Source organism: Meleagris gallopavo, chromosome 21, assembly GCF_905368555.1.
Source record: "Meleagris gallopavo chromosome 21, MGAL_WU_HG_1.1, whole genome shotgun sequence".
In the NCBI taxonomy this organism is placed as follows: domain Eukaryota; kingdom Metazoa; phylum Chordata; class Aves; order Galliformes; family Phasianidae; genus Meleagris; species Meleagris gallopavo.
Genome location: NC_139424.1, coordinates 8,979,814 through 9,004,660, shown reverse-complemented (window position 1 = coordinate 9,004,660; position 24,847 = coordinate 8,979,814). Strand labels below are relative to the sequence as shown.

The following is a 24,847-nucleotide window of genomic DNA, read 5'->3' as shown; positions in this document are numbered from 1 at the left end:
AGTTAATGTTCAACTGCACATTAGTGGTTCTGACTAATATGCTACTGTGACCAAGAAATAGGGAAATTTGTTTATGATTTTGATTTCTCTGAATATGATTTTGAGATATGATTTTGAGGTCTGTGAAACAATTTCAGACTTTAGTTAACTGCTTTGGAGATTCTTAATCTTGTTTGATAACCCTTTTCTATGAGACCTAGTCTCTCCTCATTCTTCATTTGCATTTTAGAGTAAAATTGTTTGTCTTTTATGAAGTAAGGAGATGCTAAGTAATTGCTTGATTCCTGTCATTGGAAAACTTTGACATCTTATCGATTGTCCATATGCAGCCACAGAAGTAAGCTAGGAAGTCAACCCTGAAGTGCCATGCAGAGTCAGATTTTCTCAGTATGGAGCACTTTATTCAGTACCTCTCCTTTTAGTATCCAATGTGGAGCAGCAGATGTTAAATGTCTTACATTTTGCCTTATGAGCAGATTTGTTTATGTTCTTATTGCTTTATTTTCGGCTCTTCAGCATTAGGTTCATACCAGATTGTTAGTTTTTACTAGCTCAGATATTTTTCTAGCCAAATAAATACTTTTTATTAATACATATTTCTGGGAGATTAACCTGCTAGAAAATATGGTTTTAATAAAGGATACTTTGGCTAGCTGAAAAATTAATGTCTGAATATGCAAAAGTTTTAAAGATTTTCTTAATTTCTCTGCACTTTCAGGACACTAAAGGAAAATCAACCGTGGTCATCACCAAAGGGCTCAGACAGACATCTGGCTGCCAGTTACCCAACAGTGGGACAGATAAGCCCTCGAACACGAAAGTCCATGAGTTTGGATATGGGGCAGCCTTCGCAAGCGAACACTAAAAAGCTTCTAGGTTATTAAGATGCCTAATTTACTAATTTGTCAACAGGATACTCCATGAAATGTTACTGGAGAAAAATTATACTTGTATTTGTTTTGACTTTAAGTACTTTTTCCTGATTCAGAGAAATGCACATGATTTCTACAAAATGGGAAGAGAGGACACTACAATTGAAAAGGAATAATTTGGTTTGCTTTGATGAGGAATATGGAAAATGTTACTCAGAATATGCATGCTGAAGTGATTAAAAAAAAAAAAAAGATAATTCAGATACTTAAGGTTCATAGTGCCAGTTCAGTTTTCTGAGGAGCAGACTCTTCGGCAGGGTCTGTTGTGTCAGACCAAGTGGCAGTGGTTTCAAACTACAGGAGGGGAGATGTGGTTTGGATATAAGAAGGAAGTTCTTTACAGTAAGGATGGTGAGGCGCTGGAACAGGTTGCCCTGATAAGTGGTGGTGCCCCATCCTTGGAGACAATCGAGATCAGGCTGGACCAGGCTGTGAGCACCTGGTGGAGCTGTGGATGTCCCTGTTCATTGCAGGAAGGTGGGACGAGATGACCTGTAAAGGTCCCTTCCAACTTAAAACATACTATGGTTCTGTGAAACAAGATGAGTTCTCCACATAACTTGTACATAAGTGTACATGAAGAAGAGAGGCATTTCTTTCATTACAATCCTGTTACTGCTTCCTTTTCAATAATCACATTTTGGCATGTTTATTCAATGTGATGTGTTGACCAGGAAACCATAGCATGCCCACAGCTTACATACTTGAATAAACTGCATGCTATTCTCATATGCATTGTGAAGCATTTTGGAAACTGTGATGGAGAGCGGCATGGTGTAACCATAATTTCTCTACCATCTCTGAAAATGTCCCCAGATTCCTATTGATATGTTGCAGATAAGATAGTAGGTTGGCCAGACAATCAGAAATACTGAAGTATGGATTTAGGTTTAATGTTTTTAATTTCCTGATAAATTGTTTTTAGGTACAAGGAAAAGTTTTGACCATTTGATATCGGACACAAAGGCTCCTAAAAGGCAAGACATGGAATCTGGAATCACAACGCCTCCCAAAATGAGGAGAGTAGCCGAAAATGATTATGAAATGGGTGAGAAACAGGACTAACATTTTCAGAATAACACTAATTATAAATGCTTTGTATTTATATACAAAGGATTATTTCCAAATTCAGTGTTTATTTGCTTAGGTTACTACAAGGTAAGGGAGAAATATCTTAATAATGGCTTCTGGAGAGTGTAGTCTTCCATATCTCTGGCAATTGAGGTTTGAGTTAGAGTTGCTCAGTTTGTAGATGCAGGATAAGGGGCAGCTATAAAGTACCATGTACAGGAGTGAAGTAAGTAAAATTTGGCTTTTTATGGCTTACTGAGCCCTAGCTGCAGATTTTGCAAGTGGAATCTGACATGATGCCTAGAATGCCTCTCTTCATCTTCTCCCACATCTGCTTCCTGTGACCCCATCCCCAATTGCAATGCAAGACCAGGGTTCTTCTATTGTACCTGATGTCAGTCTGCTGCCTGACCCTGAAAACATTACTTACCACCCCTGGGCCTGTATTTCACTGAATAGGAAATTGGGGTTATTGTTTGCCATTTGATAATACATCCCATGTGACAATCTAGCTCTGCTAGTATTACAGCATAATTGTTGCTTTTTTATACTTTATGAAAATTCTGGTGAACTCTGAAGGTTGTATATAACTGAACTTGTTATGCAAAATCTAACTCTGTTTTGCTTTAGGTTTATTTTGCTTTTGATTAGTTGGTCTTTTTTATTTGGCAGAAACCCAGAGAATATCGCCCCAGCAGCACCCCCATCTCCGAAAAGTTTCTGTTTCTGAGTCAAATGTTCTCCTCGATGAAGAAGTTCTGACTGATCCAAAAATTCAAGCACTGCTGCTTACAGTTCTTGTAAGCCTTCTTTCTGTGTATTTTTGTGTGTTACTTTCACCGTCCAAAGAAATGTTCCTTGTGGTGCTTCATGAATTCACGTGGATCAAACTTAGAATGCATTGTGCCACTCTGTTCTTTTGCTGCTTTTCTTCACACTTCCTAGGAATCACCTTATAAATCCATTAAGAAAAGCAACCTGAGGGGAAATTTGGAATTTCCATGGTTCTATATTACAGCTCAGAACATGTCTAACAATTGATTCTTTTTCCTGACAGAATTTTACTACAAACTGATTTTATATAACAAGAAGCTGTTCTTATGTATTACATATTTTAAAAGTTAAGAAGAGGAAATTGCTAGAATACCAGCACAATTCAATTTAAACCTTGACTAAATTGTAATATAGCAACCAGTATGTTAGTGCTTCCACCAGTACACTGCATTCCTGTTATAATGCAGAAAGACTCAGTTGCACAGTTTTGTCAAAAACTGATTAGCTAATTTTGGACCAAAATAGAAGCTATTATCCAACTGTTCTTATTGTTTCTCATGACATAAAACAACTTAATTCCATGTCTTCACATTAATCTTCTGTAACGCTGCTTCTTCTGGAATCTTGAAATCTTAAAACCCTTAAACTACAATAACAAGCAAAAAAGCCTGTAACTACTCAGCCTCCCTTAGAAGCATGCTGATTTAGTCCTTTGCATTATCACAGGCAACGTTAGTGAAGTACACTACTGATGAATTTGACCAGCGGATTCTATATGAGTATTTAGCAGAGGCCAGTGTTGTCTTCCCAAAGGTCTTTCCTGTTGTGTAAGTATCTAAAGCTGTTTGTGATGATTCTGTACTTCCTATAAAATGTCTCTGGACCGGGGCAAGCACGTGTGAGGTGCTTTATTCATTTGTACGTTATGAGCAGCAGTCTGTCCTTTGCTTGAGACAAATGTCCATCACAGTTTGAGAGCATTACATTTACTTAACGTAGGGGAAAAAGGAATGTTCTTAGGGGAATGGGTATCCTCACAGAGCACTGCTACAGATGGCCCTCTGGCACACATCTGGTCTCTGGGCAGGTTGGCAGAGCAGCCAGGGAGCCTGTCTGTGCAGCCATCCATCCCTCCCAAAAGCTTTCAGTGCCACTGCTGCCATTACGGTATCTGGTGACTTAGCGTGGCTTTGGCACTTACTTGGTACTGTGGAAAATCAAATTACTTTTTACGTGGTTATATAGCTTTCTATATAAGTCAACATATACAGTTTTATATATTTTTGTACCAGATAGACTCAAATTTTTTAATCAGTAACCCAGGTGTATATCAAAACTGATACAAAGTGTACTTCGGGATACTCTTTCAATGTAACTTTTTAGATACGGGTTAGAAAACTACGTATTTATTTTGTAGAAAAAAATAATCCACTCTTCTTTTCTTCAGGCATAATTTATTGGATTCCAAGATCAACACCCTTTTGTCACTGTGTCAAGATCCAAATTTGTTGAATCCAATTCATGGGATTGTTCAGAGTGTTGTCTACCATGAGGAGTCTCCACCCCAGTACCAAACTTCTTATCTACAAAGTAATTTTTTTTTTAATTGCTGAATTCCAAGTTAGATATCCTAATGAAAATGCCTTGGCAAAAGAGCTGATCAGTTTTGTAGTGTGGATTCTCTCTGACCTCGTAAATCCTTCATAACATTCAGTTTGTTGTTGTAGGTTTTGGATTTAATGGTTTGTGGAGGTTTGCTGGCCCATTTTCCAAGGTAAGAGATAAATTCATCAATTTTTACCTTTGTTCTCTTTATAAAGCATGCTGATGCTCCAGGTATGATGCAGATAAGTGATAAATGACAAAACTTACATGAGCCAGTCAGTAACATAAGGGTCACTTTTATGGCTAGAAGTTTTTTAGCCTGCAGCAGCTATTTTGATGAACTCAATAAAGTAAACTTACTGAAGCTGGATAATAGTAATCAGGTGGTAAATAGAGCTTTTCAGCATCCTGAAGTTTGCAAAGACTCCAAAGACATGGAATATTATTCAGCAACTCTGGTTTGTTGTCCTTATCTTACTGTTTAAGAGTTTAAATCATTAAGAATGATAATTCCATAAAGACAAATTCTATGTTACAACAGAAGAAATAAATCCATTGACCATCTGTGCTGCCATTTGTTGCTTCTAGTCATTGCTACAAGAACTGCATGAGCAGAGTAGCAGTGTTCTGACAGTAGGCTTTGGGGGGTACAAGTAATACTCCTAATAACATTTTAACTTCGGTTGTTGTGAACCTTATGGATGGAACAGCCCCCTCCTCTGGCTTTGCAGTTCTTAGATGAACTGAAATTACATCTGCGAGTGCTCTGTAGCATTGCATTTAGATTAAGCTGGGAAGGACCACAAATGGATTTTCACACATAGTTGCCTCCAAATGCTTTTTATAAATTTCAGGCAAAAGCACTGAAAACTTACAGTGAGTTAGGGGTGAGATTCATGGACAGAAAAGTACGAGAAAGTGAACCAACTTTTTTTTTCCCCCCATCACTCACAGCAAACACAAATTCCAGACTATGCTGAGCTCATAGTGAAGTTTCTTGATGCCTTGATTGACACGTATTTGCCTGGAATTGATGAGGAAACCAGTGAAGAATCTCTCCTGACACCCACATCTCCGTATCCTCCCGCAGTGCAGAGCCAGCTTAGCATTACTGCTAACCTTAACCTTTCCAATTCCATGACCTCGCTCGCAACTTCCCAGCACTCCCCAGGTCAGTAGCAGTTGTGGTACTTCATAGGTAAGGAAATGTACTGAATTTATACAGCCAAGTACTCCATCTTGTTATGTTTTTAATGTGTTTACACATCAAACATGATTGCATTCTTGCAATTGCATTAAATGTTTTGTCTGTCATCTCTCCCCACCCCTTGTCACGGACATTATTCACTTACGTTTTTTCTTTCATTCTGTGTTTGTAAAGCTTCTCTGCCTTGCTCTAAATCTGCAGTTTTCATGCAGCTTCCTCATCAAGGTACTCTCTACTTCCATATTTGCACGAGATGCTGCTTGATCTGCTTTAGGGTTGGGCTTGTGGCATGAGAAGTAGTTTACTAATCCTGGACACAGGAATGGCTTCAGTGTAAGTGCCAAGCTGTTGCATTTCTCGTGTGATGCTAGCAGTTATTAATGGTGTAGCGGCAAAGGTCACTCGCATCTTCAAGAATAAGATACATTTGGTAACAGAGAAGTGTATGTGAAATTATTCTGCTGCACATATTAAGCTAAAATGTAAAACTATTTCATGAGCTCTTTAGTTTCACAGGAGGTCAGCTTCAGCATCATTTGCACACTGCCAGGAAAAAGACACAAATTCTTTGGACTAAATTGCAGCAGACAGGAGGTTCAGTAAAATGAATTCTCATCAGCACCATTTGATTGTGTGGATAAATAAATAAATAAGACTGCAAAAGACTTTTTTTACTCACCTTGCAGGTTGCTTCCTGTTGTCATCATAGCTTGTGACTTCATGAGCTTGCACACACAGGGAGCAGAAGGACAGCAGCCCACAGACAGCTTCTGAATGTAGTTTTGATTTTCACTGTAACTGTGTGAAACAGTGGAGTGTAATCACTATACTTGCTTGTGCCAATGAGAATTAATTTCTTAGAGGGATGAGACATAAAAGTGTGGGAGATACTGTTTGAAGTGATAGGATTTTGCTCCAACCTTTTCATTTGCTGTCAGACATCCTAATTTTTGCTGCTGGTTATACTTTGAGCCTCTCCCATTAATATACCTTTCCTACTGCTCATTCCAATGCTGCACATGTACTGTAAGTGTTTAGTGTTGTTAAATGTGCCTCAAGCATACTCATTTTGTAGCAGAAGTAAAGTGACAGCTGCACGAAGGTGCTGCCACACGAGTGATTAACTCAAAACAGGGTTAGCATAAAAGTAACGACTGATTGAAAGCATGTCTGCACTAAGACATTTATGTCTTCAAATGACAGACTGTATCCCAGAGATGTAGAGCAGTGGTTCATACCCAATCGTGTGCTGTCATCATGTCAGCATGAAGTTACACTGGTGGGGTTTGTTTAGGTTGGTTGTTTGATGTGATTCCTTGAGCACAACACCGTAGAATTTGTCTAAAGCTTCTAAGAGAGTATGTGCACTGGGGTAGAAATCCTGGCTGGTTTCATCCTCGCCTTCTACCTCCTGCCTGTGTCTGGGAGAGCAGCACTTTTGCAATAGCAGTCATGAAAATTTCCAGACTCACGTCTTGACAGTGATCGTGCAATTATGTCCAAGCTTTGGCCCTAGAGTTTCTTTATTCTTGATTTGGGAGGGTGTCTTTTGAGGGTATGGATGGAGCATTTTGTTTCCAAGTACCCTTGTTCATTCTGCCCACAAATACATCAGCACGCACTCCTGCAAACAAGCAGCCTCGTGCACAGGCAGCTCTGACAGTGCTGTCAGCTGCAGGGTGTTGAGGCAACTCCAGAGCAGAGCACTCTGCCCTCTCTCCTGAACTGGATCTGAGTCTCTCTGCCCTGTTTGTTACTAGTGGAATTTCAGGAGTATTTGCAGTGACTTTTCCTGTCCTTACGAAGGTTAGCACAGGGAAGTGTTGGATCTGATAGGAGCTGTGCTTTCTGAGCTCAGAGTTGTAAATTAGATCTGAAAAAATTATTCTTCATATTACAGTACTGCAATAAAACAGCTGCATCAGATCTCTCATTTGCGAGTCATTGTCACCAGTAAGGCTGTGTTACTTCTTGCTAAGAGAGTTACAAGTTATTTTAAATACTTTGTTAGTTGGATGTCTGAAGTGCTTTCCCAGCTATAGGGCAGCACTGCTGGCTGCTTGTGTTCCCAGAGGCTGTCTCCTCACCGCCACCTGTTCGCATGGCAGACCTGGGTTGTGTCCTGAGCACAATCACCGAGTGCCACCTGTGTCGCCGTTGCCTGGCGCCGCGTGGCCTGGCAGGGTGCCTTGATTCTGGCATCGAGGGTGTCACAGTATTTTGTACCGTGGAGGCACTTCCATGCTAACCTGTTCATTTGCAGAAGCGACTGTTGTTATGGTGCTGAGTCGCAGGGTGGCAAAGTAGCAAGGCTAACACCTTGGTCTGTGTGTTTTCCCAGGGATCGACAAGGAGAACGTGGAGCTCTCGCCCACCGCTGGCCACACCAACAGCGGGAGGATGCGCCATGGCTCTGCCAGCCAGGTGCAAAAGCAGCGGAGTGCTGGCAGCTTGAAACGTCACAGCATTAAGAAGATTGTGTGAAACTTGGGGTTGTTTTTTTTCGTTTGATCGTTTTTTTGGGTTGTTTTTTTGGAAACTGACTGACGTACGTGGGCCTCTTGCAAAGGGCCCCCCACCAGTTGTGATGCTGCACTTAATTTTTCAAGTTCCCATCCTGTCAGCCATGTTGCCAGATGATCAACTCCTGAAACATTGCCTCAATTTTAATGCCTTCTTTCTTTTTTTCTGTTTTTTTTATTTTTATTTAAGCCAGTGTTTCAGAACCACTTGTAGACCCTGAAGGACTTTGTAGGCGAAGGAGATGTGAGTTCTATAACACTGCGGAACATACCTTGTCCAAATACGAAAGCCATTTCCCATAGACGGTTCTACCTTGCTTCTGTGATTTGCCTTGTTTGTTTCTTCTATAAAGGAAAGTGTTAATACTTAATCCTGTTTGCACACTTCTCAAGGTAGTGGCTTTATGAGCCAGGGGAAGTTACTATCATCCTGGTTTTGATTCAAACCTGTAGGATTTTTAGCTGTGGACTTTTTTTTACCGTGCTTAAAAGAATCTTAACAATAGCTGCCGTACAATGAGCTTAGCCAGAATTGGTTGATTAGATTAAATTCCTAGTAATTAGCAATAAATTGAGAGGACAAGGAGGCTTCATGAGTCTCTTCATTTCCCAGACCATAGCTTCAAACACTTGGACTGTATATGGACCAGACTGGATAAACTGTCTTTTTTCCAAGAGTTTTTTTTTTTTTTTTTTTTTTTTTTGCTGTACTTTAACTGCACTATAAAAGGTTATACAGTGGAAAGACAAGGGACACAGTAGATGAGGGAAAAGCTGTTGATGTAGTCTAACTAGACTTCAGCAAAGCCTTTGACACAGTCTCTCACAGGCTTCTTCTGGGGAAACTGGCTGCCTGTGGCCTGGACAGGTATTCACTCCTTTGGGTAAGGAACTGGCTGGAGGGCCATGCCCAACGGGTAGTGGTTAATGGAGTTAAGTCCAGCTGGTGACTTGTTTCAAGTGGTGTCCCCCAGGAGTTGGTACTGGGACCCACCTTGTTTAATATCTTTATTGATGACCTAGATGAGGGGATCCTCAGTAGGTTTGCAGGTTACACCAAGTTGGGAGGTAGTGTTGTTGTGCCTGAGGGTAGGGAGGCCCTTCAGAAGGATTTAGATAAGCTGGATTGCCGGGCTGAGGTGAATGAGATGAGGTTCAACAAGGCCAAGTGCCAGGTCCTGCACTTTGGCCACAACAACCCCAAGCAGCGTTATAGGCTTTGGGGCTGAATGGCTGGATGAGTGTGAAGAGAAAAGGGACCTGGGGGTGTTGGTTGATGCTCGGCTGAACATGAGCCAACATGTCCCCAGGTGGCCAAGAGGGCCAACGGCATCCTGGCCTGCATCAGAAATGGTGCGGCCAGCAGGAGCAGGGAGGTGATCATCCCCTGTACTCAGCACTGGTGAGGCCGCACCTCGAGTGCTGTGTTCAGTTTTGGGCCCCTCACTACAAGACATTGAGGAACGTGTCCAGAGAAGGGCAACAAAGCTGGTGAGGGGTCTGGAGCACAAGTCTTATGAGGAGCGGCTGAGGGAGCTGGGATTGTTCAGTCTGGAGAAGAGGAGGCTCAGAGGAGACCTCACTGCACTTTACAACTTCCTGAAGGGAGGTTGTGGTGAAGAGGGGTTTGGCCTCTTCTCCCAGGCAACAAACAGAACCCGAGGAAATGGCCACAAGTTGTACCAGAGGAGGTTTAGGTTAGACATAAGGAAGAACTTTTTCTCTCAGAGAGTGGTCAGGCACTGGATGGCTGCCCAGGGAGGTGGTGGAGTCATTGTCCCTGGCAGTGCTCAAGAGGCGTCTGGATGAGGAGCTGTGAGATCTGGTTTAGTGCTTGTGGTAGCAGTGGTGATGGGAGGACGGTTGGACTGGATGATCTTGTAGGTCCTTTCCAACCTTGTGATTCTATGATTTTAAGAAAACTGTCAAGAACTGACTATTATGGTATCATTATAGCAGTGTTTATAATCTATTCCTTCTTTCTTCCATTTAACGTATGCTTTAGTTTTGCTGTTCTAACAATACACTTTCAAGAAATTCCTGGCAGAAAAACTATTGGGATACAGAGGGGAAAATTTTATTGATTAACTTTCAGCTCTGGGAGGTTGTTTGGCAGAGCTGCTTTTGTGCTGTTCAAGCAGTGATATAAAAATGTTTGCTCAAGGTACACAAATTTAAAAGTAACTGACACTTTGTCAAATCCAGGTTACGTTTGAATGTTTGCAGTGCAATTTCTGCTATCAGTACAGACATTTGCAATCAAACTTTTCTTGCAGAACTTTCAAGAGGTTTTAGTTTGTAAGGGCTCATACTTGGGGGTTATATGAAACTGAAATTGCTATCACTGTGAAAGACTTGTCAGCCACAGTAGTGCATTAGCAATGGGGACTGTGATAATATGCTGCTATGTTGAATCATGTGTAAAGATGTAGCACTGGGTGCTACAGACATTACCTGCACAGACTGAAGATGCACAGAGCGTTGGATCTCGGAGGTGGATGGGCATTCTGACAAAGGCCTGACATCCACGTGCTCATTGTAGGGCTAAGCAAATCTACTGCTAAAGAACAGTTAAACTTCCTAGATTCAGATCTCTGTTGTATGTTAGAAGTTAACAACCTATAAATGGCTTTAGAAGGGGAAAAAAAAAGTATATCCACTATATGAAAAAAATAAAATCCTCTAGTGCAATTTTGTTAGTGGCTTTCAGTAAATCAAACTCCACAGCTAAATTATTAGAGAATGGTACAATTATAAGCGTTCAGATTTTATTGATATAGCACATAATTCACGTGTATCCACACATTAACAATGTAACATTTATGTAAATAAAAATGCCTTTATTGTATTGATTCATAAAATAACAATTCTTCTAATTTGTTTACAGTCCTGGAAGAACTATGAATACAAGCTTAATATGCAAATAGTTTGCCAAAACAGGATGAAAATGTAGAATTAGCAATCTTGAAATAGAATCATTGGAAAATATGAAGACTTGTGCAATTAACCACATTTTTTTACTCTTGATTGCGTAGAGCTGCAGTAGAATCATGATTCCTGAACTGTTAGATCTATGAAGGGTTACAAGGCTAGGCTTAAATTAAGGAGTAGAGCAGTGACTTGTGCCATGTTTTTCAGCTGCTATGCATTTGTAATTTTGGGAGTCACTGATTTAAAAACCTTTTTCATCTCATACATCAAATTGCTAATAGCTTCCGTATCGCTGCCAGTTTGCACCTGATTATACTGAACCAAGCTACTTCCAGCCCTTTCTGTTTTGCTGAAGACAATGAATTGTAGAAACCTATAGAGTTATTCCCTCCATAGGTGGGAGGAAGAAAGAATCTCTTATAATTTACTGATACAAAAAGATAACGTTCAGTTGTTTCTCTGTGAGAAAATTTTCTTTAAAAATAATTCCAGATGAACTGCCAACTCTGCTCTGTTTGGACTGAGTGCATTTGAGAGCAACTCTTTAATATTTTGCATTGCCTCTATAAAAAATGCATCATGAAATAAGAACTACTGCATTCTTACAGCTATGAGTATGGTGAAACCAAAATTACCTTTTCAGTGAGAACTAGAACTACTGTAAGCTCTCGGTCCTGACTGAAACAAATGATACATTGATAAAGCAAGTCATCCAAATTTAATTTGTTCTATTTCTTGGAAGGAGTCATTTAACGTTTTCACTGTGTACTTCAGTGAGGTGACCCGAACTTTCAGAGCAGGGGTGTCAAACATTTTAGGTAAAAAGAGCTGGTGTAACTATAGACACAGAACCGTAGAATGGTTTGGATAGAAGGAGCCTTAAAGCTCACGTTGCAGCCTCTGCCGTGGTGGGGCACCTCCCACCAGCACAGGCTGCCCAGGGCCCACCCAGCCTGGCCTCCAGCACCTCCAGGCATGGAACACCCATAGCTGCTCGGGGCAGCCTGTGCCAAGGCCTCACCACCCTCACTGTGAGGAATTTTTTCCTTTTACCTGGTCTAATTCTACCCTTTTAGTTTAAAGCCCTCACACTCCCTGACAGTCCTTTCCTGCAGCCCCCGGGGACCGCAGTGAGGTCTTCCAGAGCCTTCTCCAGGCTGAACAGCCCAACTCCCTCAGCCTGTCTCCATAAGAGAGCTGCTTCAGCTCTCCTCTGAGCATCCTCCTGGCCTCTTCTGGACTTGCTCCGACAGGTCCATATCTGCCTTTGGGGAGCCCAGACCTGAATGCAGGACTCTAGATGGCCACAGTCTACAGCAAAGATGTAACTCAGGGCTATGTTTGTCCTGATACACAGCAGCACCAGGGTTCAGGAAGTTTGTGCTTAGATCAAGGGGGAGAACGCCTTCCTTTCACTCGTAAACTTTGATTAGTATATGGTTGGTCAGTGCCTTACTGTCATCCATCACCGTGAAAACCTGCTCCCTGTAATAGCCATTGCTATTGCTTTACCTTTTTGTTTTCCTTCTCATATCCTCCTTTATTTGTTCCCTTTTCCTGTTTTGCATATTCTGTGTCCTGCTCTGTTTCATTCCTGTGAGCACTGCTCTCCATTTCTAATCCAGCCTCTTTTAACCCTCTCCTCATCCTGTCATTCCATTGATGCTAGTGATCAGCAGTTAGTTAGTTGCTGGTGACAATGCTTCGAGATCAGGCTAGAAACCTGATGTAAGAAGTGGGAGACTCCCAAGTTCAGACCTTCCAGTCACTGTTTCAGGCAGCGCTCAGCACCGCACAGGCTGCCCTCATCATGGTCTGAGGATCAGCTCTGCAGCCATGCAGTCTGTGTACTTCAGAATGAAAACTTACATTCAGAAAAACCACGTGGACCACGTAGCTACACTATGGGGACTGTATGTTTGACACCCCTGTTTTAGAACATGCTATCCATTACTACTAACTACAGTTAAGTACTGTAAAGATGATTAACATTTTGTGTTTGTATTTTCCCTGACTTAAAGATAATTCAGTAGTATTTGAATAGTACATAACCTACCTGTTAATTATGCCAATGTTTCTGCTTTACTGTGCATGAAGTTTCCAGGAATAGGAAACCTTTCAAATAAGTATTGTGGACCGAGCACTTGGGAGCATTCCAGTGCTCTCTTCCTAAATGGGTTGTAGGTTTTAGGGCTTTTTCTGTTTCATCCTAAGTTTAATTTTTACAAATGTAATGAAGCACGTCTTACTGTTATGCAACAAACTTACCACAGAAAGTCACTTTTAGTGTTGGTCCCACCATTTTTTTTAATGCAGTATATTCACCTGTAAATATTTTTTGTGTAAAATTTGACAGAAAAGTATATTTACTACACTGTAAATACATGTGACAATATATTGTATTATTTTGCTTTTTTTGTAAAGCAGTTAGTTGCTGTATATGTATAACATACAAATTTGATTATTCTAGTGTTAGTAATTGTTAACTACTACTTCTCCTTCCTGCTGTTGCGTTATGTCATTTAAAAACAAAGCTGTGTACTATAAACTTACACTGTGTATGATATCTTACTCTTTCCATTTGGGCCTCAACTTTGAAAATGTTCCCTCGATACACAGTCCTGTTCCCATGGTGAGCAAGTGTGCCAGGGCAGGCCAGAGCCCTGCTGATTCAGACACAGCTGGTAAGCTTAGGCAGAAATGGTAGAAGCCTGGTTTCAGGTAACTGTTGTTCCTCCCATCTTCTCCTCATGTATGTACTTTGCCTTTTTTTGAAGTAAAATGTAAATTCAACCTGCTTCAAGTTGTTTGAAGGTCATTCACTTATGGGAGTTGGTATATTCTGAAATCCTTTTTCTGTTTCTTGGAACACAGATTTGGATGGGTTTGAAATTGGGATTTGAAAAGCTGTTTTTCCTAGGGAATATGAGAACCAATTGCCTTGGGATTTGTCTTTCCAGACAAATGTGCTTCTATGTGGGTGTGAACTTGCACAGTTTTGAATAGTAGCAGAACTGTCTGTGGGTAACTGAGGACAGAATGTGGACAGAATAAAGCTAGCTCCTTGTCATGAATTTCATGTCACTTCAGTAAGATTATTATAATGGAAAGAATCAGACTTTTTAATGTAAATTCAGTATTTTAATAAAACAGCTGCTTGGCCTTTAAAGAACATATCAGTATAATTTGTCTATGTGGGCTTTTCTAGCTTAAAAGCTTCAAGTTTCAACTGTCAGGCAACCTCTATTGCAAAATTAAAAAAAAAATTATTTCTCTTTTAGGGGAATACTTTTTACTAAAAATGTGTAAGTACTTATATGCTGCCTTTATGAATCATAATTAGTTGAGTATCTCCTATAGGAGTACGTTTTCTTTACTTTAGAGGAAATGGTCATTAATCTGTATCAGAAATAGCAGTACTGTGCGTAAAGAGAAGCCCTAAGAGAGGTATTTTCTGAAGCCGTGCTAAGTGACTGCTGCTAAAAATGCTGACATTCTTCTTTTGGACAGTTGACCTTCCTTGTTACTTGTGGTACAGAATGAATGGGGAGTTTTTTAGCTCAGTCTTTATGCAGTCGAACAACTCTACACAAGGGAAAAAAGTGGCATCCTCAGAGCAACCACTTCTCTATTTGGAAATAGCTTCAGAATCCCTGCCCAGCTGGCACCAATATGCCAGAATATTTTACAAAGGAAAAAAAAGTCTAAATTCAGAACTTCTTTGATGAAAGGGTACAGATTTTGTAGTAGAGTTAAATAAGGTAAAACTGTACAAGAAGGAAAACTGCAATTGTTAAAACTGCTGTAAACCCCTGGAATACGACTGACCTGTAGTAAGAGTAGATAATTTCTAAATACTAAGCTGTCTCTGGCCAGCATACGTATTTCCAAATACCTCTGATTGGAATAACAAGTCTTTTCAATATTCACACTTCAGACAGCCCAGATGTTTCATAAAAAATTGTAGTTCTCTTTAATGATAATGTCAGACTTTCTTGTGAACACTAAAAAACAACAAAAATTGCACAGGTGTAACAATTGAAAGCCCTTTTCAGAAGCTGGTGGGGTGCCAGCACTGAGGGCAACTTTGGCACATACATTGGGCTGAATCTGACACCTCTGAATGGTAACATTGCTGTGAGGATCAGCCTCATCTCAGGCTGCTTCACAGCTGTGTGCAGCTGGTTTAAGGAAACACAGCAGATAAAAGCAAAGTAGCCGTTCTGTTTATCACATTGCACTGCTTTGAGGGCCGGGGCAGAGATGTCCTGTTCTTTGCCCCACTTTGCTGACCCCAGGGTGGCTCAGAGCCATTTGTTAAAGTGACCAAATCCTGTCCTGGGCAAACTGCTACATCTGAGAAACACCCACGTGCATGAAATGCTGTAGTCTGGTCCTTAGCATCCTACCACAGCATTGAGTTCTACTGCAAGTTGGTCACTTCTGTGATCATCAAATACTTATTTTTCTTTCCTCCCTTTAAGCCCATCTGGATTGGCAAAGTAGGCAGAAAATACATTAACCTGAGTAAGTATATCATGCTCAGGCACAGCGCCATGGAACTAAGAACTAAAACTCTTCCTGCTGTGAAGAGTGTTACTGACTATTCCCTATCAAAGCAATGATGTTCTGTTTCTACCAGTAGAATTTAAGATTTGTGTGTGAATCCTAAACATCTTGGAACATTAGTTTCTTCGCTGGTATTATTAACAAGTTCTCAGATGAAAATAAATCCTGGGGTTGTGTGGGTGGAGAACGTAGAATAAAGTCTCCCATGATGTAACTTGTTAAAACAAGCACAACTTTGCTGCTCAACACAATGAAGAACTTCGACGGCTGCATCTTAAGGTACAGTCAAATGATAGCATTATAGTGATGACTAGATGACTAACTCTGTGTTTAAGAAACTCCCACTGAACTATTAAACTGTTAGGTTTTCTTCATAGCACACTGTTCTTTAGAAAAATGAAAAAGATCTGCTCTGCAGCTTCTGCTCCTGACTGGTATGCTCAGAGAATGAATTCTGTGCAGAGCTGGATGCTCAGCAGAATGGCTTTGTTGAGCTGTACAAGAATTGCTTATCCAGACTGTGGCATTAAAGACACAGGTAAGTGAAGTGACTGTCTCCTGAAGGGACAGATCAGAGACAGCCTGACTGGGGCTGACTTTTCCAAGACCTTGTTTATTAACTCAGCACTTGTGGTTAAGATAAGATGCTAGATGAGGGTCGCAGTGACTGCCTCTGCCTCCTCACCTGTCCTGGGCTCTGTTCTTTGTGCCTTAATTTGCACTCTGTGAAGCACATTCACTTGCTGGCTGTGTCCTCCCGCTCCCTGCAGTATCAGCCAGGGTTCTTTCCCCTTTTTACTGGTTCTTCCAGCTCTTCTCACAGTGAGAGCACGTGCAGAGTTCTATAGTGTGTGAGACCCACCCAATTGTCTACAGACAAACATGACTGAACATGGGCCAGAGATGGCACAGAGTGGCAGTGAGCCAAAGGGGAGCCTGCTTCAGAGCAGCACAAAGCACACAAAGGAGTAAAGGCCTCACCATATGAACACGTGAGGCCATGGGTTGGCAGGGGCAGGACAACAAAACAAGGGAAGAAACTTACATGTTTGCTTCAAACATTTGGCTCCTGAGTTTCTGTGAGCTGAATTACTGCTCATGGAAAAAGGAGGGGCTGTCACCTGCTCTGTGTCTCCTGTCCTTTGGAAAGCTGGATGGGATCTCTTTCTCCAGGTGTGATTCTTCTCTGGTCCCCTTCCAGCCAGGGTGGTCACTGGTTTTCACTGCTGGCCTCATGTGGTTCCTAGAAAAGGAAAAATTACAGCTGCTCCCTTTTGTAACTGCAGCTGACAGCTGGCTGTGTTGCTCTGCACCCAGAGCAACAAGTAGCCAGCACTGCTGACAAAACAGTGTGGGTTCAGGGACATGAAACCAGGCTCACACTGAAAGCCAGGATCCTGCTGTCACACTCCAACAACTGGATCAAATATCCTGCAAAGCAATTGTGCAAGTACACTTCTGTTGGCCTTCTCACTTTTCAGTTCTGTTTGAGATGTTAATGGGTAGGCCTGCAATTTGCAACAAAGGCGGAGGTAAAAAACAAAACAAACCAAGAGTAAATTGGCCTTGAGGGTGCTGACGTAACTCCCTCATCCTTTACTCATTTTCAGTACTCTTTTTGCTTTGTTTGGTGCCAATTCTTCTTGCCAGGGACATTTGCTTGCTTTTTAAGCCGTGGTGGCAGCTGAGCCAGCCGGCCAGGAGGCATTTCCTGCTCATGAAATTCAGTGAGAACGTGACTGTGAGACAGCAGCGGGTATCACTGTTAGCCGTTTGCTTTATTTGATGTGTCGTTATCCTTAGCGGTATCACACGGTTTTGGTTTCCCTACAATACAGCCCGGAACTTCAACTGACCGAAGAGCTCAGCTCTGTGCCGCAGACAGACAGACACACCTTCGCGTCCCCACAGCTCAAATGTTCATCATTACACACGCGCCCTCGTGACCTTCGGTAAAGGAAACATCTCACGATCAGGCGCCGCAAATGACCACAGCGCGCACAGCACACGGCACAGCGCTGCCCGGACGCCACCGCAAAGCTTTTCCTCCGTGCCGCGCAGCGCTGCGAGGAACGCCGCCACTTCACGCTGAAACGAAAGCGAAGCGCCCACGGCCCGGAGCGCGGCGTTCCCGGCCGCGACACGCGCCTTTCCGCCTTCCTCAGCCCGGCACGCAGAGGCTGCGGTCGCGCTCGCTACCGAAACGTCCCCTCGGCGGCGAGGATCAGCGCGGCCGACAGCTCCGGCCGGGAGCTGCGCCGCGAGACGTCGGGCGGAGCGCCGGAGCAGCGAATGGAGGCGGGCGGGGGCGGGGGCGGGGGCGGGGCCGCGATCCTCCTCGCGCCCGGGCGGTCGGGGCGCTCCTCGGGCACCGGCGGGACGCAGTGCGCAGGCGCGGCGGTCCGGCGCCGCTCTCGCGAGAGGGGCGTGGCGCGCGGGCGGGGCGCGGTGCGGTGCATGTCCCAGCGCGGCGGCCCGGCCGGGCGGCACGTGGGTCGGCGCGGGCGGGGGGCGGCGGGTGGGACCGGGACCGGCTCGGGCACCGGCGCCGGGAGGGGCAGCGCCGCGCCGGACCGTCCGTAAGTACCGCGCGCGGCCGGGCCCGGATCCCTTCATCCTCGCGGCCCTCCTTCTCGGGCTGTCAGCCGTCGGCCGCGGGCCCGGAGCTTCTGCCGCTCCGCCGGTGCCCGGGGTGCCGCGCCCGCCTCGCGCGCAGCCGCTCGTTGCGCTCTGGGGGCCGCGGAGGGTCCTGCGTGGCCGTGCCGAGCCCAAGGTCAGCGCAGTCGGCCCGGCCTGGAGGTCACCCGGGGGCACCGGGCGGGACGGCGGGAGCCGCTCGGGGCCGCTCCGCACGGCGGCCGCTGTCCGCGGTGCCGCCGCGTGCTGCGGGATCGCGGTGTGGCCGACGCCGTTCTGCTGTGCGTGAGGCGGCGGGGCCTGGCCGTGCTGCGGGCGTTCCCGATGGGAGCTGCCGCCGACCGCCGCCCGGTGCGACGCGTGCTTTTGCTCGTCGGTTCGTTTGTTTGCTTGCACGCCGCACGGACCGCACTCGGGAGCGCAGCGGTTGCGTTCCGGCGCGTCGCTGCTCGCGGAGCTGCACTCGAACGGACCCGTTCTCCTGGGGCTCCTGCGCTGCTCTCCCGCCCCATAACGAAGGAAGGTCCCGTTTACCGGGTAGGGCTGTGCCGCCTTCCGGAGCTCTGCGATGTCCCGACGCGGAGCTGGGAGCGCGGCGTGGTGCGGGCATCCTTGGGGAGGCGTTCCGCTGCGATAGGAACCGCGCGGAGCTGCGGTCCGCCTGTCGGGGGAGGCGGCGGGGTGCGCAGTGTTTCCAGGGCCGTGCGCTGCCTCGCTGAGGCCGGCGGCTGCGTTCGCGCCCAGGAGCGTTATCAGAGCCGCTGTGGACTTTGAGTTGAAAGGAAATGGCTCGTTGCTGGGGAAAGTTGTAGCGAGAGAAGCTAACTTTATTTTCGTCGTGTTTACTTTGTCTGTGAATGATCTACTGAGCATGTGCTGGGAGGGAGGCCGGGCCGGGCGCCGTGGAGCTGCGCTGGGCTCCGCCCGCCCCTCTGCCGGAGCTCCCCGTGGGACGCAGTTCGGCGCTGAGCCTCTGCTGTCTGTAATGAGCTTCTGGGTGCCGGATGAAGAGTGCCGTGCCTGGCACCGGTTGATGTCTGTCTGTGATTCCTTCGGCACGAAGGTAGCGCGGCTTCTCTCTGCGCACCTTCATTTCACAGCTTCATCCTTGTTTGATTGGTTTGCTTGCACGTGCTGCCTACTGCACTGAAGGAGACTCGAGTTTTAGTAAGTGAAAGGGAGCACAAAACTCGTAGGACTCAAACTGTGCTTGACACTCAATAGAAGCTGCCTTAATGCATCACTTGCAGAGCCTGTGCTGCTCACCCAGCACCTGCTGCTTGCAGTGGTTTGTAGAGGGACTCCCAACAGCTCTCACGAGGCTCTGCGGCACCTGTGCCATGGGGCTACGGGCTGATGGCTGTCAGATGTGAAACAGCTGATGTTGGTGGGGATCTGTATGGGACGGTGCTGCAGGAACCCATTTTTGTACTCTCTGGTGGCTGTTCCTTATTTAGGTTTGCTGTTGTTAGTCATGCCGAGCTTAGATACCCACTGGAGGAACCGCATTCCTAAAAGCTCTGGAGATGTGCTGGGGTGCTTGTGTAGAGAGCTTCCCTCTCTTTCCTCAACTGCCTCGAAAGCCTTGGGGTAAAGGTAGCTGCCCCCCAGCGCGTGGGGTGAGACAGCAGGAATTCCCCTCACCAAACACAGCGTGAGGGGCGGTACCTGAGGGTCAGACCCAGCGGTCTGTGGGCTCTGATCCCCCCCTGGTTCTCCTGGGCGTCAGTGACAGCAGTGTGAGGGTTGCTGCCAAAGCTGCTCTACGCCAGGAGCCATCGACTGCTGTGTTGACTCGAGTTTACTTTGGAAGCACTGTAGGCTGACTTGGGGCATATTCAAGAGCGAGTGTGTTTGTGCAGCAGCAGAGCTACGTGAGGAGCATGATGCTCTAGAAGCAACATGCTCTGCTTATTGCAGAATGGCCTGGGTTGGGAGGGACCTCAAGGATCATGAAGCTCCAACCCCCCACACTCACCACACAACTCTTGTGGCTCTGTGGCTCTTGTCTTTCATGTGTGCTTAACTGCTGTGAAAAAATTATTTAGGATATTTCTAGTGTCCAGAGGGACGATGAGCTCAGGATTGGTATCCCCAGGTGCCTTTAGCCACATCTCTAAGTCATTAAAAACCATTAATTACTTCTAATTATGTAATATTTTGAATCTAATGACTGGCCTTTCTAAAATCCTGATTTCTAACTGCAGTGCTTCTGTGGAACGCTTCACACAAACGGTTGGTAAAACCTGAAGCTGCCAACTTCAGCTGCTTTGAGGTGTCTGCAGGAGGCTGTGCTGCTCAGCACGTGCTGCGCTGCCTGGAAGGTCAGGCTGTTGGGTTTGCTCCTCACGAGGGTTGCAGGAGGCAGTATGTTTCCCTGTCAGTCACTGCTTTTGCACATGATCTCTTCAGCTGTTCCCCTGCTTTGTTGCTGACCAGCACGTGGGGTCCCATTCATTGCTCTTAGCAGAGGTGAGCTAAGAGGGAGATTTGAAGAGATTGTTTAAATTGTTCTTCAGCAAACAAATCTGTGCTTGTGGACCTTGAAGAGGTCCTGGGGGAAACTGCCTGTGACCTCTGCTGCCACCTGGCAATGAGGATGAGAAACTTCCCATGTGCTCTGGCTGATTTGGGCTCTGTGGGTATAAATAGCAGCAGATCCTAGCAAGAGCTCATGGTCTGTGTGTGCCTCTTGCACGAGGGCTTTAGCTGTGCTTGGGGATGTATCAGTGGTTTGGAAGCCTGAAGTCTCTGGAACAAGAATTGGAGAGAAAAATCTCTCCATAAAACTCGAGGGTGTGATCCTGTACTTTTTTTTTCCCCCTTTCCTTAATGAAGAGCCTCTTCTGTTTGTGAGCTTGGGATTTGTTCCATTTCCTGTTGAATTGTGGGGATAAGGACAAGTGTGGTGTTCAGGGTTGCAGGAAAGAAGTTTGCACATCCCAACTCCAAAATACTGTAAAGGAATAGCATACAGCGTCCTGTTTGCTGGCTGGTAAAAGGGATGGGCAGTGTGTGTGCAGCTTGGGCTGCAGGAAGGTCGGTCTGTGTGCTGTCTCCAGCAGTGGGCTGAAGTCTGGGGGAGCCGTCCTGTGCATGAGAACAGCCCCCAGCACAGTTGAGGTGAGGTCTTGTAGCTACTCCTGTAATATAGATCAAAGCGAAGCTCGTCTCTCTGATTAGGTCTCAAGTATGTTGTATAACTTCTTGTAGCAAGCTTATTAATGCATAAAAGTCATCTTCCTGCTTGTTCAGTCTAAGTGTTGTGCTGAAACCTTTGCTGTTCCTTCCCAGTGTAGGTGAATGTAGAGTGCTTTTTTCAACAGATGTTCAATATCCTTCTTTTGTGCACTTCTGAGGTTTATTTGCAGCAAGCTGAGCCCTAGGCACACAGCTTCCTGCTGAGCAACACCACCTCTTGCTGTTCTGTTTTAGCCCAGGTTTTGTTTTGAGAAGCACTCTGTCAAGGTCTTGTTGCGGTGAGCACTATCAGTGCTGCGGTGTAAACCTTTCCGTTCTGTCTCCTTGAAAATTCAGGTCTGTTTTGTGTTGTGGTGTGCGGAGCACAGCGGAAGCCTTTAGTTAGTTTAGTCTCTGCTCCTGGCTGTTGTGCGTGCCTGGGTTTTGGAAATCAGAGTGTGTGCCAGGCGTTTTACTTTACTGATTGCTTAGATTTCAACTGTAAGCTGCACTTGCAGTGGACACTAATGTTGCCCTTAGCAAAGGCTGAGTTTTATATTGATGTAGAAGCAAACACAAGGCACGTATGCATTGAATGTATTTGTTCTGAAGTTCAGGGAAGTAGTTTCCAAGCTGGGTAGCAATGCAGAAAGAAGGAAAGATGCTAAAAATCTTTTTTTAATGATTGTAATATATCGGTAGATTATAAAGGTAATAAAAGCAGCTTTGCCTGTACTACCAAGGAGTGATTCTCTTCAGCATTTTATGTAAACTTTAAGTTGCCCCTGGTGCAGCGAGGACACAGCATGGCCATGCTGGCTGCTGCCCGCCTAGAGGTGAGTCCCAGCAGGCAGGGAGGGCATTAGCACGGCGGGGTGTGTGAAGATGTGCAGTGGCGGGGCAGAGAGTGGTCCCTGGGCTGCAGGGAGTGGTGCTGCTCCCAGGGGGTTATCTGTGCACAAGGGTGGGTGGCTCTGAATCCAAGGGCTTTTCTGCTGTATAAAGCAGGGTGATAATGGAAAGGTTGTGGCCAATGTGCTAAACACTTCTGGCTCGCTCGAAGCAAAAAAGTGTTTGGTCTGGTTCTGCTTCAGAAGCAGACTCAAGCTGGCAAACTTCCTCAAATGTTTGAGGAACAGATGAGAAAGATGAAGCTGGTACTGATGAAGTGGTACAGAAGCTGTTTCACCTTTCTGGCAAAGCAGCCAGTTGACCTTGGCCTTCTCTGTGATGGAGGGCTCCCAGCGAGTCCTCAGCATGGCTGAGGAAACTGAATAATGAAACGAGGGAGCAGGAAGGTAGTAAGATACCAAGTGCAGTAAGGAGCTTGATAATCTGATAGAGTTAATGTTAATTACATAGAGTAACCTGTGGCTTATTGCATAGCGGGTGGGATCAGCTCATGGCCTTGCATTAATCTGTGCGGCAGCGCAGGCAGGGAGGGCTGCTGGTGCTGGGTGGTTGTGTATGCATGAGCTGCTTGGTGCTTTCTGAGACATCTGCAGAAAAACCATACAGTTTGGCAAAACTGATACTTTCATTGTAAACCTCAACTTTAAGTATGTCTGTACAGGTGGCTCTGAGACCTGCTTTGGGCCTTGAAATGATGCCGCTGGAGCTGAACAGCTCTGCTGGTCCAATTCAGGCTCCTTGATGGGGCAGAAGCCACAGAAGCAGAGTTGTAGGATGAAGCAGTGATAAAGTTGGGCCGTAAGCACAGCAGCTTCAGCTGCAGAGGAAGGGAGTGAGCTATTGTAGGAACATCAGTGGAGCTGATTACACCAAAAGCAGTCTTTATCTCTGAGATAAAAGCAGCCTGGTGTTGGTTTTTCATGTTCCAGAGCTCTAGTTTAGCTCTACAACAACCAGCTTTTTTAACCTCTTGTTTGTCATAATAACCCCTCTGCAACTAGGAGTCATTTGGCTTTTTTAGTACTTGAAGATTGTAGAGTGGCTTTCTTAATAGTTTCCATCCATAGGAGAGACAGCTTTGTGAGCTGTGCAGTTGGTAAAGGGAGGTATTGCCTCCGGAGCATCCCCTGCTGCTCTTGTGTTAGTGTTAGTGGCAGGAATTGCTGGCAGAACTCTTCACTTTAATTAAGTATAGAGAAACTCACCTGTTCACTTTTTTTTTTTTTTTAAGTACATACCATCTTGTCTGAGATCTGCCTGCCTGGCTCCTACCTGCCGTCGGCTCCTTGCTGCTTCTGAGTCACATCTGCTAAGCTCTGAGCTCTGGGTGGTGGATGTTCTTTCTGAATGGTATGCTGCCCTGGGAGGAGAGGGTGGGACAGGCAGGAGTCTGAAATGCTGCGATGTCCTGTGGTGCCTCGGGTGTGTGACACAAGGCTGGCGGCCTGGGGATGTGGCAGATGGCTGTGGCTTCACGGCCCGTCCTGTGAGCTTCATGTTGGGTGCCACTCACTGCAGCCTGACCTGCAGCCTCCCATGCAGGCATTTGGGCACTGGAGGTGGCAGCTCGGGTTTGCCACCTCTGGGCTGTTCCTGTGCAGCACTTCCTCTGTTCTTACTTCCAGTTCTTTAGGTTGTTCATCTGCCTCTTATGAGGCAGAGCGTGTGCTGCAGATTATTTTTAGCATGGAAAGTTTTAAGAGGCTGTGTAGCTTTAGCCGAGGCAGCCTTGCCCAGTGTTCTTTCACCCAGATAGTATTCATTTCCCAACTGCTGTATCGTTAACTGCAGGGCTTGCTGGGAGGTGTCCCTTGCTCGGAAAGCTGTACTTCCAATATAGCTGCCTGCTGGCTCTGGTCAGGGCAGTACTGAGCTCTGGCTGTGTCCCATCCTGCTGGTGGGCTCTGGGTGGGGGACCAAGCTGTGGGGCAGTGCCCCCGTTGCATCTTCCTGTGCTCCAGGGATGGCTGTGCTCTCCTCTTGGGCCTTAGAAACGAGCTGTCTGGCTTCCCTGCAAAGCTCATCCTGCAAACATTTCTAGCCTTATAAGGATACATGCACTGAAGGATTGCTTGGCCTGGCTGGAGAAGCAAGGTAGCTTAAAGCCACTCTGGGACCCTAATGCAAACTAGTGGAATGAGCTGACTGTCCTTAGCTGCTTTTTTTTTTTTTTTTGGTAGGTGAGCATGTGTGCCCATCCTTGTCCTTATCTCCCAGGTCCTTGCCAGGAGTTCTCCATAAATCAAGTCAGAATGTGACCTGCATTGCTGCCTTCCCTGCTGTCCTAATCCCTTCCAGGGGCAGTGCTCAGCACGGAGCTGCGCCGTGCAAAGCTGTGTCTGGGCCTTGGTGTGAGCTGTGATATTCAGGGCGGGCTCCTGAGATGCTGATGGTGTGAGCTCTTGGTGCAGACAGAACAGTGCTTGGTGCTGGCTCTGGTACTGGCTGATCTGGGCTGAGGCTCTGGAGCTGCTGAGTTTCCCCCATGGGCTCCTCCCGCTCTGAGG

General features: G+C 45.5%; 3 protein-coding genes across 7 annotated transcripts in view; 2 read left to right on the top strand and 1 right to left on the bottom strand.

The window, feature by feature from the left end:
• The window catches only part of NF1 (neurofibromin 1), an 82,709-nt gene extending 68,869 nt beyond the window's left edge, over nucleotides 1-13,840 (top strand). For 2 of the 4 annotated variants that reach the window (XM_085240910.1, XM_085240908.1), the window contains 9 exons: nucleotides 719-876; nucleotides 1,858-1,980; nucleotides 2,676-2,803; nucleotides 3,504-3,604; nucleotides 4,225-4,367; nucleotides 4,505-4,551; nucleotides 5,337-5,553; nucleotides 5,764-5,814; nucleotides 7,931-13,840. In XM_085240910.1, coding sequence (XP_085097036.1) covers nucleotides 719-876; nucleotides 1,858-1,980; nucleotides 2,676-2,803; nucleotides 3,504-3,604; nucleotides 4,225-4,367; nucleotides 4,505-4,551; nucleotides 5,337-5,553; nucleotides 5,764-5,814; nucleotides 7,931-8,073 — 1,111 coding nt within the window. In that variant the 3' untranslated portion in view covers nucleotides 8,074-13,840. The remainder of the gene's footprint in view (nucleotides 1-718; nucleotides 877-1,857; nucleotides 1,981-2,675; nucleotides 2,804-3,503; nucleotides 3,605-4,224; nucleotides 4,368-4,504; nucleotides 4,552-5,336; nucleotides 5,554-5,763; nucleotides 5,815-7,930) is intronic. The other 2 variants (XM_085240911.1, XM_085240909.1) reach the window with 1 other exon arrangement.
• A 38-nt stretch (nucleotides 13,841-13,878) lies between these two features.
• Nucleotides 13,879-19,820, bottom strand: LOC116217355 (uncharacterized). The gene is made up of 2 exons (XM_085240921.1): nucleotides 17,468-19,820; nucleotides 13,879-16,854 (listed from the first exon to the last, which is right to left on the bottom strand). Exon 1 carries the CDS (start codon nucleotides 19,119-19,121, stop codon nucleotides 17,538-17,540), a length of 1,584 nt encoding a protein of 527 aa, XP_085097047.1. The 5' UTR covers nucleotides 19,122-19,820; the 3' UTR covers nucleotides 13,879-16,854; nucleotides 17,468-17,537.
• The window catches only part of AKAP1 (A-kinase anchoring protein 1), a 24,063-nt gene continuing 17,186 nt past the window's right edge, over nucleotides 17,971-24,847 (top strand). Inside the window, exon 1 of one of the 2 annotated variants that reach the window (XM_085240916.1) lies at nucleotides 17,971-18,101. The gene's annotated coding sequence lies outside the window, so the exon portion shown is untranslated. Of the gene's footprint in view, nucleotides 18,191-24,847 lie in introns of both variants that reach the window. The other variant, XM_085240915.1, reaches the window with a different exon arrangement.